This window comes from Phoxinus phoxinus, assembly GCF_949152265.1.
Source record: "Phoxinus phoxinus genome assembly, chromosome: 3".
In the NCBI taxonomy this organism is placed as follows: Eukaryota; Metazoa; Chordata; class Actinopteri; order Cypriniformes; family Leuciscidae; genus Phoxinus; species Phoxinus phoxinus.
Window position 1 is genome coordinate 40,176,390 of NC_136878.1, and position 17,668 is coordinate 40,194,057.

At 37.6% G+C, this 17,668-nt stretch overlaps 1 protein-coding gene across 1 annotated transcript in view; it reads left to right on the forward strand.

Annotated features, from left to right (window-relative positions):
* vps37d (VPS37D subunit of ESCRT-I) overlaps positions 1–17,198 on the forward strand; it is a 40,102-nt gene extending 22,904 nt beyond the window's left edge. Inside the window, exons 3-4 of the mRNA XM_079607366.1 lie at positions 6,389–6,471; positions 15,043–17,198. Of these exons, the coding sequence (XP_079463492.1) occupies positions 6,389–6,471; positions 15,043–15,525 (566 nt within the window). The 3' untranslated portion in view covers positions 15,526–17,198. The remainder of the gene's footprint in view (positions 1–6,388; positions 6,472–15,042) is intronic.
* Positions 17,199–17,668: the final 470 nt, after the last annotated feature.

The window sequence follows — 17,668 nt, forward strand, 5'->3', positions numbered from 1 at the left end:
TCTGTCAAGCATTTAATTACCCAGAAAGGTCTCCTCAGGCACCTGCATCCCTGTGTTTGGGCTTGCGTGGCGTCCTCACATTGTCTGTTTTGACCCGAGGAAAACCTGAACAAAAGGCCTCCACAAGTACATTCTTCAGAAGGGCGCTGGCGTACTACTTCCCTCTCTAATTCTACATCAGAAGTGACACTTGAACAGAGTATTGCTGTGCAGAAGCAGATGTCTGTTTGATCAAGGAGAAGTGTGAAAATTGACAATTTACTCCACCTCATGTTGTTCCAAACCTCGATTACTTTCTCCTAAATCAGTGAATAATGACTTCGAATATAGTGCATGAGTCATATGGACTGCTTTAATGGTTCATTTTGATGCCTGTCATGCCGTTTTTTCCCCCCTTTTTTATTATTTTGTGTTTTACAGCAAACTGATTGATACAGATTTGGTTGTACTAGCCTTTTAGAGGATGTGATGTGCAGGTTTTCGCGTGCAAACCCAACGGGGCACATACGCCGTCTGAAGTTATTCCTTTCATTCTGATGACAGGAAAGCAGCCGGTGGTATTTATCTGTAAAGACCACAAAAGAACACCCACCGTTCTGTTATTTTGACAGGAAGTGAGGGAGTGTGTGCGCACACGCTTGCAGAGAAGAGAGCGTTTCAACTTTTCCTGTGTATATGCTCACACATTTATCAAGCCTATTAGAATAAGCTGTGCCAAGAATTCCGTTAAACGAAGCCAACGTGAGCTAAACTGTGCGGAGCAAATTTCAGATAATCAATTATTCCAAACAGTTGTCACTCTTGTACTTGTATACCGTTCATCATTGTGGCAGCAGTACACAGCATTTTTTTATAGAAAGAAAAGGTGAGTTATAGAAAGTGAAAATATTCTTGAATGAATGAATGATGTGATGACACAGCAGCATTAGCTTGCGCCACCAACAAAAAGTGTTGCGTTTCAAGGTTGCTTTACACTGACAGAAGTCCTTGTGTAAATAGCATTTTCCTTCCGTGCATAGTAATGAGTCCAATCCATTGACATGTGACTTGGGTTGACAGGGTGTGTAGAGTTGAAAAATTGACTGGTCCACTGAGTCTTGCATGGTAAGTCCATTTCACTGCTTAAGACTTGGAGAATCTGTTATTTCTCATTTTTCATTTATCTCAATTAATCATTCACGAGCTTGAGCTAATATCTTGTGCTTAGAGACATGCTCATGCATATTTTACTGACATAATAATTAGGATACTCACCTAGCTAGATAAAAATAATTAGGTTTCAATTCACTTCAAAAGGCTTTATTGGCATGACAAATTTTTTTGTTTATTAAACAAAAAAGAAAGTAGGTTATTAACTGATTGTGAACAAGTAAAATCAGGTTAATTTACATCCACTGGAAGCGGCAATAACAGTTTTTAGGCTATTGATATAGTGTTGTTATTGTTAACTAAAATTATAAAAATATAAAACAAATATTAAATATAAATATCAGATGAAAAGCTAAAGTTAAATAGAAAAAGCACGTAACAAAATTACTAAAAGTTAAACTAAAATTAAAAAGAACTGCAAATATAACAATAAAAGCTAGTTCTAAATATTATAATAGTATACATGACAAAAGCACATATCAAATGAACTGAAAATATATAATATTTAGCATGAAATTACAGTATATTCCAGGTTATTAATTGCATTACTTCCACAGTAGGATTTCTCTTGTATCTAACTGCACTCTTGGAAATGTCTTGTAAAATCTACAATATCATACTGTATTTCTACAGTGCATATGTACTATGAAGGTACCCAGCATGCAGTGCGGCATGAATAGATTATGCTGTTTTCATTTGTCACACTTCTGACTTGGCTAGATCAGAAATTTGAATATGAATACAAAAATACATCATTGCTCCAGCACTTAAGGACTCCTTTGTGAAAAAGTGTGCTTAATTGTATTGAATGTGTACTTTAAATAAGTAATTACATTGTAATTATGTCAAATTAAAGGTTTTACTTTAAAGTAGTTTTTAAATCATTAAATAAGTACACTTATTTTGAAGTGTTGACTTAACACATCAAAGCATACGTGCTTGATTATAAGACATAGAGGTAATTATGAAATTACATATTCTACTTAAAGTGGAAGTTCAGCTCATTGCATTTCATATATTTAAACTATAGTATTTACATTTAATTGAAATTAACATGCAATTAAGTGACCAAAAACATTGTTTTCCTCCAAGTATATTCTTAGAAAGTACGTTATTTCCGTTATAAGTACTCTTTTTGAAATGATGCTAAAGTGTACTTTTTTTTACGTGAGAAAAAAAACAATTTCCCCTTCCGGAGACATTCAATATGAATGCATTTCTTTTAAAAATGCTAACAGAATTCTAAAGTCAGACGTCAAAAGACCTTTAGTTTGGAACAAAACAATTGTGTTCACTCAATGAAATCAATTAGCATTATGTATTCATGGAGAGGGAGGAGGGCAGAACCTTTCTCTGGTCTATTGATCTCTGAAGGTCAGCTCAGATGAATGATGATTTTCTTTCTCTGATTGGGCATTTCATTCATGCATCTAATTGGTTGAAATCTCAATGTTGTTTTTCTGTTTTGGATCCACGTGACCACTTCAAGCAGAGGACTGTGATCTGACATGTCACAATAATAGCGTTGGGTCCTTAGCTTCATATCCATCAGTAGCCATTGTGACTGCGAGGTCCCAGAAGCCCCAGGTCATATCTCTGGCTCCAGTAGCCCTCTTGCCGTGGAACGGACGCCCCGCAGCACATCTACATGGCTTCTCCCCAGTATGTAGGTCACCCACAGCTGCTCCCCAAGTGTTTGTTTGGCTGTCTGTCGCCTTCCATTACCGTTTCATCGCGTGGGTCTCCGGGGTCATGCACGTGGTGTGCCACTCCCCCCTCGCTCACGCTGACATGCCTCAGCAGTCACAGGGCCACAACGTACAGATACACACTAATGCATGTGACATAGTGGGCCTTTGATTATTCATGTTCTGAGAGCAGGACATATAAAAGGCTTTGTTGTGAGTTATTGGCAAGGCGTGTGCCTGACTGATCCGAGAGAGTGTTGGCATCAATCCATCGTAGTGACAAGAGGAATTAAGGATGAAGCTCATCATATATGAGTCAGTGGGAGAATCTCATATAGATTATATAGAATGGAATGGCAATGGTATAATAATGGTATGCTTCAATAGAAAAATGGTATTGCCATGGCTATTTGGACGTGGTATTATGGTGTTGTCATGTTTTTGGTCACTACACAAAAAAAATTGTTATATGTAATAATTTTGTCATTACCATTATTACCAAGCATACCATTATTAATTAAGAAATGTATACTTTTTCAAATTAAATTATATATATACTGTAATGTTTCACTTTATAAATGGTACAGTTAATAACTTTTTACTGGTACTTTTAAACATTTTCCTAATTAAAATAAGCATTTTTGTACAGTGTTGGGATGCCATGCTGGAGATTATGATAATCATACAGTACCATTATAATTACCATCTGATACCTTCATTGTACCATGGTGCCTCCACAGTCATTTTCCCAAGAGCATTTACATCCTGTAATAGAGGTTTGTTTGGGGATCTGCTCTGGCTTATTGGAGCGCAAATGGTGTCATTGCCTTGACCTGTCCATGCCCTCAATGGCCACTAGCTCAGCTTTTCACATCCCCTGTGGACTCAACACATCTGCACATTAGCATAATTGCCGGTTGCCATAGCAACCCCAGCACAACACTTAGAGGTCCCGAGCCCCTCACTCTCATCAGTGGACATGAGCTAACAGAAAGTGATTGCGTCCACCCTCGCCCTCAGGGCCCTGCAATAACACTGTAAAGAGACCTGAGTGCAGCTTCAGTCCTGCACTTTACACAAAGACTCAAGCCGTGGAGCTTCTTCACAGCTGAACACACTCACGATATGTTTTCATGCACTGTTGTGTCGTTCTTTTGTCCTGCTGGCACAGTTACCAGCCCCTGAGAGATCTGTTTGTGCAGCGGGACACTGTCAGCTGAAGGTTTTTTTATTACATTAATGTTCCATTTATTACAACATGCACCAAAAGAACCACAAAAGTACACTTTTTTTAAGAGGACCTATTGAGCTTTTTTACATTTGTTTTTAGCATTAGTGTGTAATGTTGCTGTTTGAGTGTGAAAAGTTCTGAAAAGTTACAAAGCACAAAGTCACTCCAAAAGGTGTTATTCTCTATATCAGTGTACACGGTTTCGGAAGTCCCCCTTGTAGTCTTGAGTTTTCTTCTGGGAACGTGCATGTCAGGCCTGTTTAAGTTGCATTAGTGTGTTGAGTCTCGTGGTTATGGTAAGGCAAGTGACATTTCCGAAATACGCTCGAATCGCTCGAAGCGGTTGACCAATCACAACACACTGGTCAAGCCAACCAATCAGAACACACACTGAGCTTTTCGGAAAGAGGGGCTTCATAGATTGAAAAGAGAGGTGCTGCAACAATGTAAGGTGTGTGAAATTATTATTTTTTTACCGTGAAGCATTAAAACCTATTGTAATAGACCCTAAAAACTAAATCAAGACACTGTAAAAGGGTATAATATGGCCTCTTTAAAATAAAGGGGATTTTAACAGCAATGCCATAGAAGAACCATTTTTGGTTCCACAAAGAACCTTTCAGTGAACTTTTTTCTACTTTAAAGAACCTTTTATGGAATGAAAAGTTTCCATGGATGTTAAAGGTTCTTAATGGAATCATAGATGCCAGTAAAAAACCTTAATTTTTAAAAGTGTAGTCATACCATGTTTCAGATCTTTATTTAGTCATACGATAGTTATTCTCTGGAAATCCTCTCATGCATAGCTCTTAAATCTCATGCACGCTTGCACGTTTAAATGTGTAACAGTTCTTGACAGACTGACAGCTTAGTGAGCAACCTGTTAACTCTTATGTAATCTGTTATGTCCGGTTATGTCATCTGTCACCGTAAATTACCAAGCGCTTTAAACTGGGTGGATTCTGATTGGCTGTCAATGTTTTTATAATTTATCAGCTTGAAAAAAATTGTTCTGAAAGTGATTCCAATGATATTGTCATCGTAATATGATCTATGCTATATTATGATAACATTGTAATGATTTATGTGTAGTGTAAAGTTACTCAAAACTATAGTATATTGTTGTATTTTTCCCTTTCATTGGCATATGCCTTGCACAATTCTATTCTTAATTCCTTTTGAGTTTGGATTTTGGTTCAGATAGAAATAATGTATGTTGACCAGTGTTAGTGTCACAATTTTTTTAAATCTTTTGACAAAAACAAAATTGTCATGGCAACCTGTGATATTCTACTCTGAGCTGACCTTGAATTGGCAACACTATCAACGCCGAAATGAATCTGTGGTGCAAGTCAGCGCTCTAAGTTGTTTACATTCATTATTATTGTAACGTTATGTGCTTTGAGACACGAGGTAGTTTAATGCTGTCTCGTTAGGCTTTGCAGACTCTGCTGTGTGCGTTCATGTGTTTTGGAAGAGGTGTGGCTTTAGAGAGCGCTGTAAAGGAAGGGTGGCTTCTTATGCTTTCAAAGCTAGCGTGCTATTGCTAGCCTCTCCGAAATTGCCTACCCTACCTTTAAATGTAACTGAATAACTTGTATTTTTCATATTCAATTTCAGTTTTATGAGGAGGTGTTTACTTTTTCATCGCACTGCAATGAAAACTGGCCAACTAATGAGATGAATGCCTTTGGTCACATGCTCAGAGCTGGCGCTCACGTATACAGCAGAATCGACAGTGAATAGCAGAGGAAGAATCCAGAACCGGCTCTCTGTACTCTTGGTGTTAGAAACGGAAGTTTGCGTACCGCTGCAATTTTGCATTTCTGTTTCTCTGTAAGCGCCACCTACTGTCAAAGAGTGAAGTCTGGCTATTCAGCCTATCTGTCGTTTTTTTATCCCATGCGAGAATTTTTTGTACAATTTCCATGTGAACCTTTAGTTCATTAGTGAATATCATTACTGCAAAATAAAATACACAATGCAAAACTTTTTTTCCCTGAAGATATCGATAACGGCTCATTTTGGTAAATGAGATGATAACTCAGTAGTGAGTCTTTTGTGAATCTGTTCAACCAATGAACTAAAAACATTCTTTATTTACACTATGTAACAGGAGGTTGTCTATGTATTATCTACATTATTTTGTGTTGTCTTTCACATTTGTTGTCGTGGGGCAGTAGATTCAGCAGCGGGGCAACTGGGATGCTACAGAGTCACAATGATATCTATAGAAATAAGTTTCACTCCTCACAGTTCTGAGCCACTGTCATGTTGAGAATTGAAACTGACTGAGATTAAATGTTTGTGGTTTTTCCAGAGGCCTTCACGGAGAAGCACAGCCCTCAGACTGCCCACAATCTGCTCCAGGAGGAGGTCACGCGTGCCGAAGAACAGTCTGAGGTGATTTGAAAGTCCTTTGCATCCTTTATATCTCTAGAAACTCTTTCTGTGTCTTTTATGTTCAGTCAAAAAATGTTGACATGTTATTTTTTAGCATTGAATGCACCGTTGAATGAACATGCCCTGTTAACTGAACCAGAACAAAGCAGAACGAAAGCCTGACAAAAGTGCAGAAAGTCCTTACTCTACATGACACACTCCTTGTTTACACAGAACCGCTCTGAATATAAGGGTGACGTGAAGGTGAAAATCCACTCTAAAAATCCACTAACCTCTACACTACTTACAAAGATGGATCTGTGATCTAATCAATGATTTAAAGCATTGACAGCCCACGTGTCATGAATAAGAGATGAGGCTAACACATCAGAGCTGATGTCATGTCTCCAGCACTGTGGTTTGTCCCAGAAGTGGAAAACCAGCGCTCCCAACATTTCAATAGGAACATTTCTCCTTACATGGTGTTCAATTGTTCTTCCTGCCACTGTAGATATACAGTAGGTGTATAACTAAACCTATATGGAATTATAGGGCGCAGGTTTTCTGGGTGAATTTTAGTGTAATGTCATGCATTTGCTAGGGTGGTTGCTTATTGGCCCAAGTCATACTATACTCAATAAGTCTCAATAATATTCCCTTCTTCAATATAAGTCTATGAGACTTGTTTTTTGAATTTCTGATTGCTTAAAGTAACATTACTAAGTTGCTTTATTTGAGCTGTCATTCACATCTGTAGCGCAGGACAAGTTTAAAGTAATAGACTGTACAAATTGTTCAATATGAATACAACTGTTGTTGTAATATCAGCCCTCGTGGTCTCAGAAGCATGAAAATGGTTTCATCTGTTCGTATGAATATAATTACATTTTAGCCTTGTAATGTCTGTGTATCCTTGTTTTTCATCCATGTGCTCATGTTCCTTGTTAACATTCATTACTAGTGTTGGGAAATCAGGCTTGTTTGCACGTATCGAATCCTTTGAACAGTTTCAGGTAAAAAAAAAAAGGATTCAGGTATTTGTTGCAAATTACTACTGTTCAAAAGTGCAGGGTTTGTATTGTTTGTACAGGAATTGTTTTTGAAAAAGTCTATTTGATAACAGTATTATTGTGAAATATCAAATTTGCAAAATGAATTTTCTATTTTAATATATTTTAAAATGTAATCTATTCCTGTGATGGCAATGCTGACTTGTCAGTCTTCAGTGTCACATGATCCTTCAAAAATAATTTTAATATGCATTTGTTGCTCAAGAAACATTTCAATGTTGAACATTTTTGAGGAAACCATGATGCATTTTTCAGGATTGTTTGATGAATAGAAATATTTCGTAAACATGTAAAAATTACCAATTTAGAGCCTTAATATAATTAATTAATAATTAACAAAAAATGCTATTTATTAAAACTGTTTCACATGCAGATCACTGAGTCAGTGAGTTGTTGACTCAAACCTATGCGTTTAGAGACCATTTGAATGGATTCATGGAAAAGATTTGACTCAGAAGAAGAACGATTTGTCCACAAATTGAACATCGCTAATCATTACGTGATATGTTAGCATCACAGACTATTCAACAAAGGGCTTAAAACAGCTCCGCACAACTTGTGCCATTGGAAAAATACTTCTTCGATGTGTTCTCTTGTTGTTGTCTCAGGCGTCCTCAGCTGTGTCTGATTGATCTACGTTGGGTTATCCGTCTTCCAGCTGTAAACAAGCACTGTGTCTTCCACCTCACACAGGCCCGATCGATAGCTCTGTGACTTTGTCATTATGCCCCTGCCGTCTGATTGATGATCTCACTCCGTCGTAAGTAAGCTGTACGGAGAGCCAGCCTTCAGCAGGACCCGTGCCAGACAAAACATCAGACCGACACGTGTGTTTAAAGCCGTGGATTCCCACAGGACTCGCATATTCTATTAGTCTGGAAAAGGACTGACAGCAACCGTTCATAGACTGCTCTTATACGAAACTATAACATTTTAATGATGCCTTGATTGAGGAAGTATAAAGAGCTAATAAACCGCAGGAGACCACATGAAATGCTGTCGGAGGGCTCTGCTTTCCATTCAGACAAACATTTTGGGGGAATTTATAACTTTTGGATACTTGTAACTTTGTGCTCATGCAATAGTAATTTTACTTTTGATTACACTGGGAAACCCCACTGAGGTAAGACATCATTACTGTTGCTCATGCTTGAGCGATTTCAACAAACCCCAATAACTTGTAATGTAGTGTTTGCCATGTTTGTTTGTTTAGAAAGGTGTGCTATGACACTTTTGATAATTTTTGCCTGCCAAAAACATTTAAACGAGTGAAAAAAATCCCATAGACTTGCATTGAAATGGGGATTTGGGCCAAAAAATAAATCAAACACATTTTTCATCCCAAATGTGCTCTGTTGCAGAGATGGACAGTAACAAAGTACATTTACTTGAGTACTACTTAAGTACACTTTTTGAGTATCTGTACTTTACTTGAGTATTATTTTTTCTGGAAACATTTTACTTTAACTTCACTACATTTGAAAGACAAATATCATACTTTTTACTCCACTACATTTCTGTCTAGTTCCTTCAGTAGAAAGTAGTAAGGTCAGGGATGATTTTGGTTGCAGGGGTTGCATTTTGGTTGTGAATGAAAGTCTGATTCGACGTCAGAACTCGACTGATGTTGGTTTCTGACGTCAACCCGATTTTCAACCACAATACAACGTCTGTCCAACGTTGGAGATTAATGTCAATCTGACGTTGGATTCTGACATCAACCTAATTTTCATTTTCAATGTTGGTTTTAGTCTTCTAAATGTGAATTTTGTCATTAGTTTGGAGCACACTAGCTTATATAACAGTAAGACTAACATACTCACACTAGAAGCCAAAAAACTGGGAACAGCCATTCGGGTGTCCGAAACCATTGTGGACGTTATTGAGTGCACTTATTCAATCCCACTACTAGAACTGTGCTCTAGAAATACATTTAATATTGATATGAGGGTAGGTAGGCAGGCATAGATTCAGAGGCATGTGGTACTGTAAGTATTACATGCAACAATAATAAAACAATGCATTGACATTTACTTTTATACTTGAGTACTTTTAAAAATGAGTAATTCTGTACTTTTACTTAAGTAAAAATCGGTCTTTACAACTTTTACTTGTAACGGAGTAATATTTGACCAGTAGTATCTGTACTTTTACTCAAGTAAGGAAGTTGTGTACTTTGTCCACCTCTGCTCTATTGCTGGGGTATTCAAATACAATCTGAGAACATCCAGTTACACAAAATTTCTTAGTGGGAAAGGTCCGGATAGATATAGTCATTTATCAGTGCTGTAGTACAGCACATAATGACCATACTTGTCCGTACTATGATTTGGGATCAGTTGTTTTCAGTACTATTATTAAATATATTAAATGAGACCATTCAGACACATTTTAAGGACATAATTGTACTGGCTGTACTTGTAGGCTATTACTATTTGTCTTGCTGCATCAAGAAAAAATTAGAAATTACAGTAAAACTATAAGTATAGGTACACATACATATACTAAACTGCACATTTGTGACAACATATCTAAGCAAAAGTGGTTGCATAGTAATCTGTATGCAGAAAAGTTACTGTTGTATGCATTGGGCATTTCACTAAATTGAATAAATAACAATAATATAATAAGTGCACATTTATTAAAGAACAAAGGAGAGTCTGATAGAGGAAAAAATCTGACTGCTCAGACTTTGTTCCATGCATGCACCAGTCAATCTGTACCTCGCATCAATGACTCATGAGAAAAATGACACTTTTTTTTTTCTCCTGCCAATACTTTGAACTGTGGGGAAAAAATGGTGTGAGTGCAATTCTAAGACAGTGGTGCAGCTGTTCATTGCTAAGCTTGGTGTGGTACTTGGTGTTAATAATGTACATTGTGGAGAATGCTGACTCACAGCAGTATGTGGAACCAAACATGGTCAGGATGTGTAGCCGGCACCATCTTTCCCCAGAAAGTGGCAAGGTCACAATTACCAACCTGCTCTTTCAAAGACACATTTTCTTGCAGTTCAGTCAACTTCATTTGTAGTGATGCAACATTTGCCCTTCTGAAGATTGTTTTGCTTCCTCTGGAAACTCATTTGTGACCAAGAAGGGGTTCTGTATGAACAGCAGCATTTTCCAAAATCATCAAATTGAGTCTTGAAGTTGTCCATCAGCTTCTGTATGAAGCTAGCATGGCATGTCATAACTTGCTCTCCCTGGGTTTGCTCCAAAAGTTTGGGCAAGTGGACAAGTTCACCTTGAAAATCAGTCTTGAAAATCTCCAATTTCTTCTGGAAATCCCGGTCAGCTGTTATCAAATCATATACTGTGTTGTCAGAGCCGGCCCGAGCCTTTTGGGGGCCCTAAGCAGAATTTGATTTTGGGGGCCCCTCCTACCAGGCGGAGTCACCTGTGCTTGACGATTACTGACACAAATGTCACGCTATAATGCTACATTATAAATACAGTGAGGTTATGTGTTAATACAAAATAAATACTTAATAAAAAGTAGATACTCAAATAAAAAGTTGTAACTTTTACTTTACTTTTTTACTAACTCATTGAAACTTCTGAAAACAAACTCTCACAAAACATAAATAAATTATTTGCAAATGTACAATAAATGTGCAATCTTCAACTACAAAATAAAACCAAAATAGACAAACATGGATATAATCAAAAATAGAATGTTACAAAAAAAATAGATAGGCTACTTAAATAATGAAAGTGCATACATTTTTCACTTTTGTTTTTAAAACGTTTAACTTTTACTTTACTCTTTTACTAACTCTCAATTATTTACATCATTTAAAATGATGACAAAACTGAGAAATCAGAAACGTAATAACAGCAACAACAATGACAATTATTGACGGTGTAACTGTCCTCAAAATATATTTTTTAAATATATAGATTATTATTGTAACAGACTTTGTTGGATTGTACATGCATCGCATCATGACAGAATCCAACAAAGTCTGTTACAATAATAATGATGTACTGGCGCTAGTTGTATATGTGTGCATGCAATGTATTTTTCCCCTCGGGGCTTGCCGTAGATGCGCACTTGGTACTGGAGTGTCGCGGGGTTTTGGAGTTAGTGATCTGATGTGTGGAATATAATAAAGTGGAGAAGACTTCAAACTGCTATCGTTTATTATTTTCTTATTTCTGTTAGTGTTAGGTGAACCCTATTCGAACGCTCGGTCACATTATTAAGATTATTAAAACCATATTAATAAAGTTGAAGTCTATTTTCATCACAGAAGTCTCCCCACCCACGAATTGTCTACACACGCGAGGTGTCTAGATTATGCGCTTGACTCAAACGCTGGCAGACACAGCAGCAGTTGTAGGCAGGTATATTGATCATAAAATCAGAATTCGCTTGTCATTAATTATTCATTCATTCATTTATGTTGCTTGTTTAAGTTATCTAATATGTGTAAAAAATAAATGAAAAAATAAAAACTCGATTGGGGGCCCCCTGGTGGCCAGGGGGCCCCATGCAGCCGCTTAGTTCGCTTATGCCTCGGGCCGGCCCTGTGTGTTGTTCTATCCCTGCAGCTCAATGTTGAGCTCATTAAGATGTGATGTAATGTTTGCCAAAAATGCAGCTGTTCGCATCTTCTCCATATCTTCCAAAAACTCTTTTCACTCATTTGGTCTGATAGGAAAGCTTTGATCTCCTCCCGAATAGCCCAAAAGCGCTCTAAAACCTTGCCTTTGCTGAGCCATCTGGCATTGCTGTGCAGTAGCAAGTCATCATAGCCATCAGAGACACCATCCATCTGTGATGACGAAGACCACAACTTCAGATCTATCCCTCTGTTTTGTCCGCATCCCTTTGATGGCCTAATGGATGTCCTCTCCTCGTGTGTGTGATTCAAGAGTTGTTAAACCCAACAGAATTCCTTCTTTGTTTCATCTTAGAATCTCACAAATACCAGAAGCTGGGCATTATCAATGGCATCTGTTGATTCATCCACAGCTCAAGAAATGCACAGTGCAATCTGAATGGCCTCATCAAGTTAGCACATCTTCAGCTAATATTTCAGTTCTTGACATTGACAGTTTTGACGAGCGCTATGGACTCGGAGTATATAAGGCTCAATGGTTTTGAACTTGTTGCTGGGAGAATGAATGCATTATTTTCTGTCCATTTTCGCTATCAACTTTTCTTTTCTTTGAACAAGCCGTACTCCTAGAGAGCGAGAGCTGGTGTCGATCCTGTTTGAAAGCTGACTAAAATGATTTTATTGACTTTTTAAAATGATTTTATTGAAATTGTTTAATGCCGTTCGGTACCTATTGGTCTTTTGCTGGGTCCGGACACAGACTGCGGTCCACCATTTGAATATGACTGCTCTATTGGATTGATTTGTATTCATGCAATAGCTTTTGGATCCTTTTACTTTATATTTGTGGAATGGTAGCTTTACCTCCAATTATAAAATGCCAATGTGACGTAGATCATGGGGTAGGCTGAACAAGGGTGAACAGTATAAGAAACAAAAACACTTCACAACCAATTGTTAAATTGGTTAAATCATACGATAAACACAAAATCAGTGATGGCGACAACAAGCCAAACAAAGTCAAAAGCCAAAATGAGCAAGAAGCTGCATACGTGGAAGAGATAAGGATATTTGAAGAAGGTGGTGTAATATGATTGGTTGTTTGAACCAAAGACTGACAGGCTGTAGGTCGATCCAATGAACATCTGAAATGCACACACACACACACACACACCTAACAACAAAACTACCCACATATACCCCTATTGCAACACTCTTAATACATACAGCGTACATAACAACATCATTATTTTATTAATTTATTTGTTTATTTGAGTCACACATTGCATGTTATTGTCCTACACTGATGTGTAGTTTGCCAAGGGCAGTGTCCTAAAAGACTTTATTGTTCTGTCTGCGAGTACATTTAGGGGGTGGGTTTGTGCAGACGAGACTTATTAATTATTCAATCCCCCATACTGAGACAGACAGAGTGCAGACACCTGCCCCTTCCACCAGAGGCTTCAGTAGACACATGAGCTCGTGTTCAATTTATCCTTCCATTATATGTGCAGACATCATGTTTGTAACTCTACAATGCAAAAAAACAATGTCATGTAATCGGAAAATGTGCTTTATGTATTAGCATCTAAATCCATTGATTTTCCCTGCTGTAAAAAAACAAAAAAAAACATAAAACATAGCCTAAAGTAGTTTTTTATGGTTTTAGAGAGGTTTTAGGAACTTTTATGCTGGTCGGGATGGGAGATCAACTAAAGTAGACCAGGATTTCCCAAACAGAGGTTCACGAAAATTTTTTAATAATAAATAGCCCGAACTTAAAACTGAAATGTGCAATTCTTTCTATTCAGTGCGACTTAGCAATTATCAATTCAAAGGCTGCAAAAATAAAAGCTTGAAAATGTTAAAAGCTTTCGGTTTTGAACCTTTGAAAGTGAAGAATTTAAGAAATAAATCTTAAAGTAGAATTATAATTTACAACACTAGTATATTTCGGTCTTTTATTTATTCAGTATATTATTATTATTATTTTTATTATTATATGCAATTGGATTGAGTTCCTAAAACACAGAGAGGTTGGTCGTGCAGTGTTATATATGAATAAATTATAATAAAAACAAATCAGAATAAAACCTTTACTAAAAAAGATGACAAAATATTAAAGCATTTGATCTGTTTATTTGCCCTGTGATCATTAACCAACATACGAATGTGCTGTTGAATTATTAAAATATGTGACCCTGGACCAGAAAACCAGTCACATTTTTGAATAAAGCTGAATAAATAAGCTTTCAATTGATGTGGTTTGTTAGGATAGGACAGTATTTGGCCGAGATACAACTATTTAAAAATCTGGAATCTGAGGGGGCTAACAAATCGAAACATTGAGGATATCTCCTTTAAAGTTGTCCATTTATGTTGGCGATTGTGCTGAATTCACTCACAAACATAAATGTTTTATATATTTACGGTAGGAAATTTACAAAATATCTTCATGGAACATGATCTTTACTTAAGAGAAAAATCGATAATTTTGACCCATACAATGTATTGTTGGCTATTGCCACAAATATACCCGTGCGACTTATGACTGGTTTTGTGATCCAGGGTCATATATTTACTTAAAATCTCAGGGGACACAATCAAGTAAATATTTTACATTTAAGGGTTACCCCAGAGCTAGACCATCTTAAAGCTGCTAAGACCAACAATCTACCTTAGGCTGGTTTAAGCTATTTTTTTCCCAGCAGGGTTTATTTAACTCAAAAATATTTCTTGAAATGATAGAATCAATCAGACTGCTTGAGATTATGCCACTAAAAGTAATTTTAAGGTTCATATTAGGTGTAAAAATAACTTGTTTTGATGCAACTGGGCTTTGACATTTGTCTTGGAACATGATGAGTCAAAAAGACAACTGCGTCACTCTTGTTATGAATCCGGCTTGACTTCCCGCCCTCTAATACCTGTTTATTTGTCATTTGACCTTCACAGGAGTTGCTGGAGAGGTTCATGGAGGGCCACGTTCCCCTGGAGGAATTCCTTGATTCTTTTCAAAGCCACAGGAAGACGTACCATATCCGGCGCGCTCAAGCCGAGAAGATCCAGGAGTTCAACAGACCCGACAGGAAAGCGAAGAAACGGGAGGAGGAGCAGAAGAGGGAGGAGGAGCACAGGGATTCCCGTCCCAACGGCATCAGCGCTCACCACGGCCCTCCTCGTGTCTTCCAGCTCCGATACGGTCTGACCCCGGCCATCCTGCTGCCTTTTTCCTCTTCCTCGGCTTCAGTCCTACCTCCTCTGGACTCACGCTCATGCCACCCGCAGGTCTCAGGGCCTGGCGCTCCTCACTCCTGCCCCGGGCAGCCCGTTGGCCTGAGAGTAATAGGACAGTTACCCGGCTGGCCGGTGAGACCGGTCCGATTGCAACAGCTGTACAGGCCCAGTCCCCATCAGTCGGAGCCTCCGTGTCGATAACGCTCAGCACCGCGAGTTTGACGTGAACGCAAAAGTCCGGAAATTACGCAAAGACCACGTGAAGCCTTCATCGAGTCGATATATAATACTGATGCTGCCATGAAATCAAACTAGGGCTGCACAATTAATCACAATGAAACCGCAAAGGCTGGAATTATTTAATGCGCAGCTTGTCAGTGCAGCACGACTGCTCCATCTGAACACCAGAGGGCGCTCTTACACAGACACGACAAACATGCTCCGCCGCAGAAGTACGATAACACGCGTCATTCCAGGAAATCCCTATCGGGCATCATCGCTGTAGCTGAATACACAGAAGATTGAAACGCTTTGATTGATTTAACATGACTAATAAACACACAACTGCCTTATTCTGTGTAAGAAGCCACATTATCTCTCCGAAGAATGCTCAACTGTCGTTATAAAGTGAGTTTGGAGTAAAAGTAAAAGCGTGTTATTAAAGGGTGTCTTTTGTCGGACTAGAGGTTCATAAATGCTTCTCATGTTTGGAAAGATGTTTGCGTTGCTTTTTCAAATGCACGTTATAAGTGACTCAAACTCACAGTGCTTTCTGATGGAGCAGCGTTTACAGAGCCGTACATCAATAGCCGCATTTCCAATACAGATTTGCGCAATTTTTGGGGATTTTTTGCCTTCTAAATATCGATATAAAACTATTGCGAAATGACGGCGTTTCCATTAACCGATGTTATGCGACTAAAACGTCCTTTTTTCCTCTCTCGATAAGTCATTTAAAAAAATCATGGCAACGGATGTTGGTATATTTATATATCACAGCCACCGCGCGTGACATTATCATTATTAACGGAAGGAGACGTAGGCGTGTTATTGAAGCATTAATGGCAAGGAAAAACCTTATACTTTGAGCGGCACACATGAGTGTTTCTCACTCATTTGTCATTTCTGCTCTGATGTCTTGATTGTGGCTTTGAGGTTTAGAATCCAGTATTCCTGTAATTCTTTTGTCTTTTATGAATTTAATAAACAACTCTGTCTCGTATTCTGTCCAAACACACCGCGTCAGCTACGTCAGGTGACTGTAAATGCGCAAAGTTTCCATTGCAGTTTTGCGAAATATTTATTTTTCAAATTGCCTGAAAAAGCACCTCATGCGTGCGTAAAAACTTTTTTGCGATAAATGTTTTTTTTTTGTTGCTAAATTGACGTGTTTCCATTGAGCGTATTTTCAATTCGCAATTTCAATTTGCGCAATTTGAAGGGTAATGGAAACGCAGCTATTGACAAGCGGCTCATAAACAATAATCGCAGCCTTTGCGGTCTAAAAATCGCGATAAGCCAAATCAGTTTAAGTGCGATTATGTGGAAATTGTGATTAATCGCGCAGCCCTAAATCAAACATTCATGCACCCAAAAAGGGAGGATAGCAGAAAGCCATAAAGTATTTGTTAATGTTGCTTGTCGTTGTGGCTTGTTCGTTTAACTTGGTTGTGTTTTGTATTTGTGTGGGTTTAGTCGGGACGTGGCAGGAGTTTAGCTGCTGTGTGTATGAGGGAAGTGCCCTGTTTCATGAGACACTGCTTTTTGACTGGAAGGTCTTTCGGACCGCTGAGGGACTTGTGAAACGGCACCTTTTTGTAATGTTAAATGGATGTTAAATAAAGTCTAATCATGATGTTTATTTTAAACCAATATTTGGTTGTTTTGTATTTTATTTTCTGTTTCCTTGGTGTTGGTCTTGGATTTACTATAGGCTACTGTAAAAATTTGTTCACACACAACGTGTTTTTGCATTCCACTGCGCTACTTTACACGAAGAATTTTTCTTGAAACACAAATTTACCTGAGATTCAAAAATTAAATAGTTACATGTGTATGAGTAGAATTATAAATCTGTCAAATTATTCTTTTAACATTTTTTTTTTTTACGTTTTATTGATATTATATTGGGTAAAATAAAAACAATCTGTCAAGAACATCAAAATTGAGAACATCAAATGAATGAAATAATTAAGAAAATAACCATAATATATATATATATATATATATATATATATATATATATATATATATATATATATATATATATATATATATATATATATGGGTTATGACATTATTTCAATGAAAATTAAGAAAAGTTTCCTCTAACTCTTATTACTTA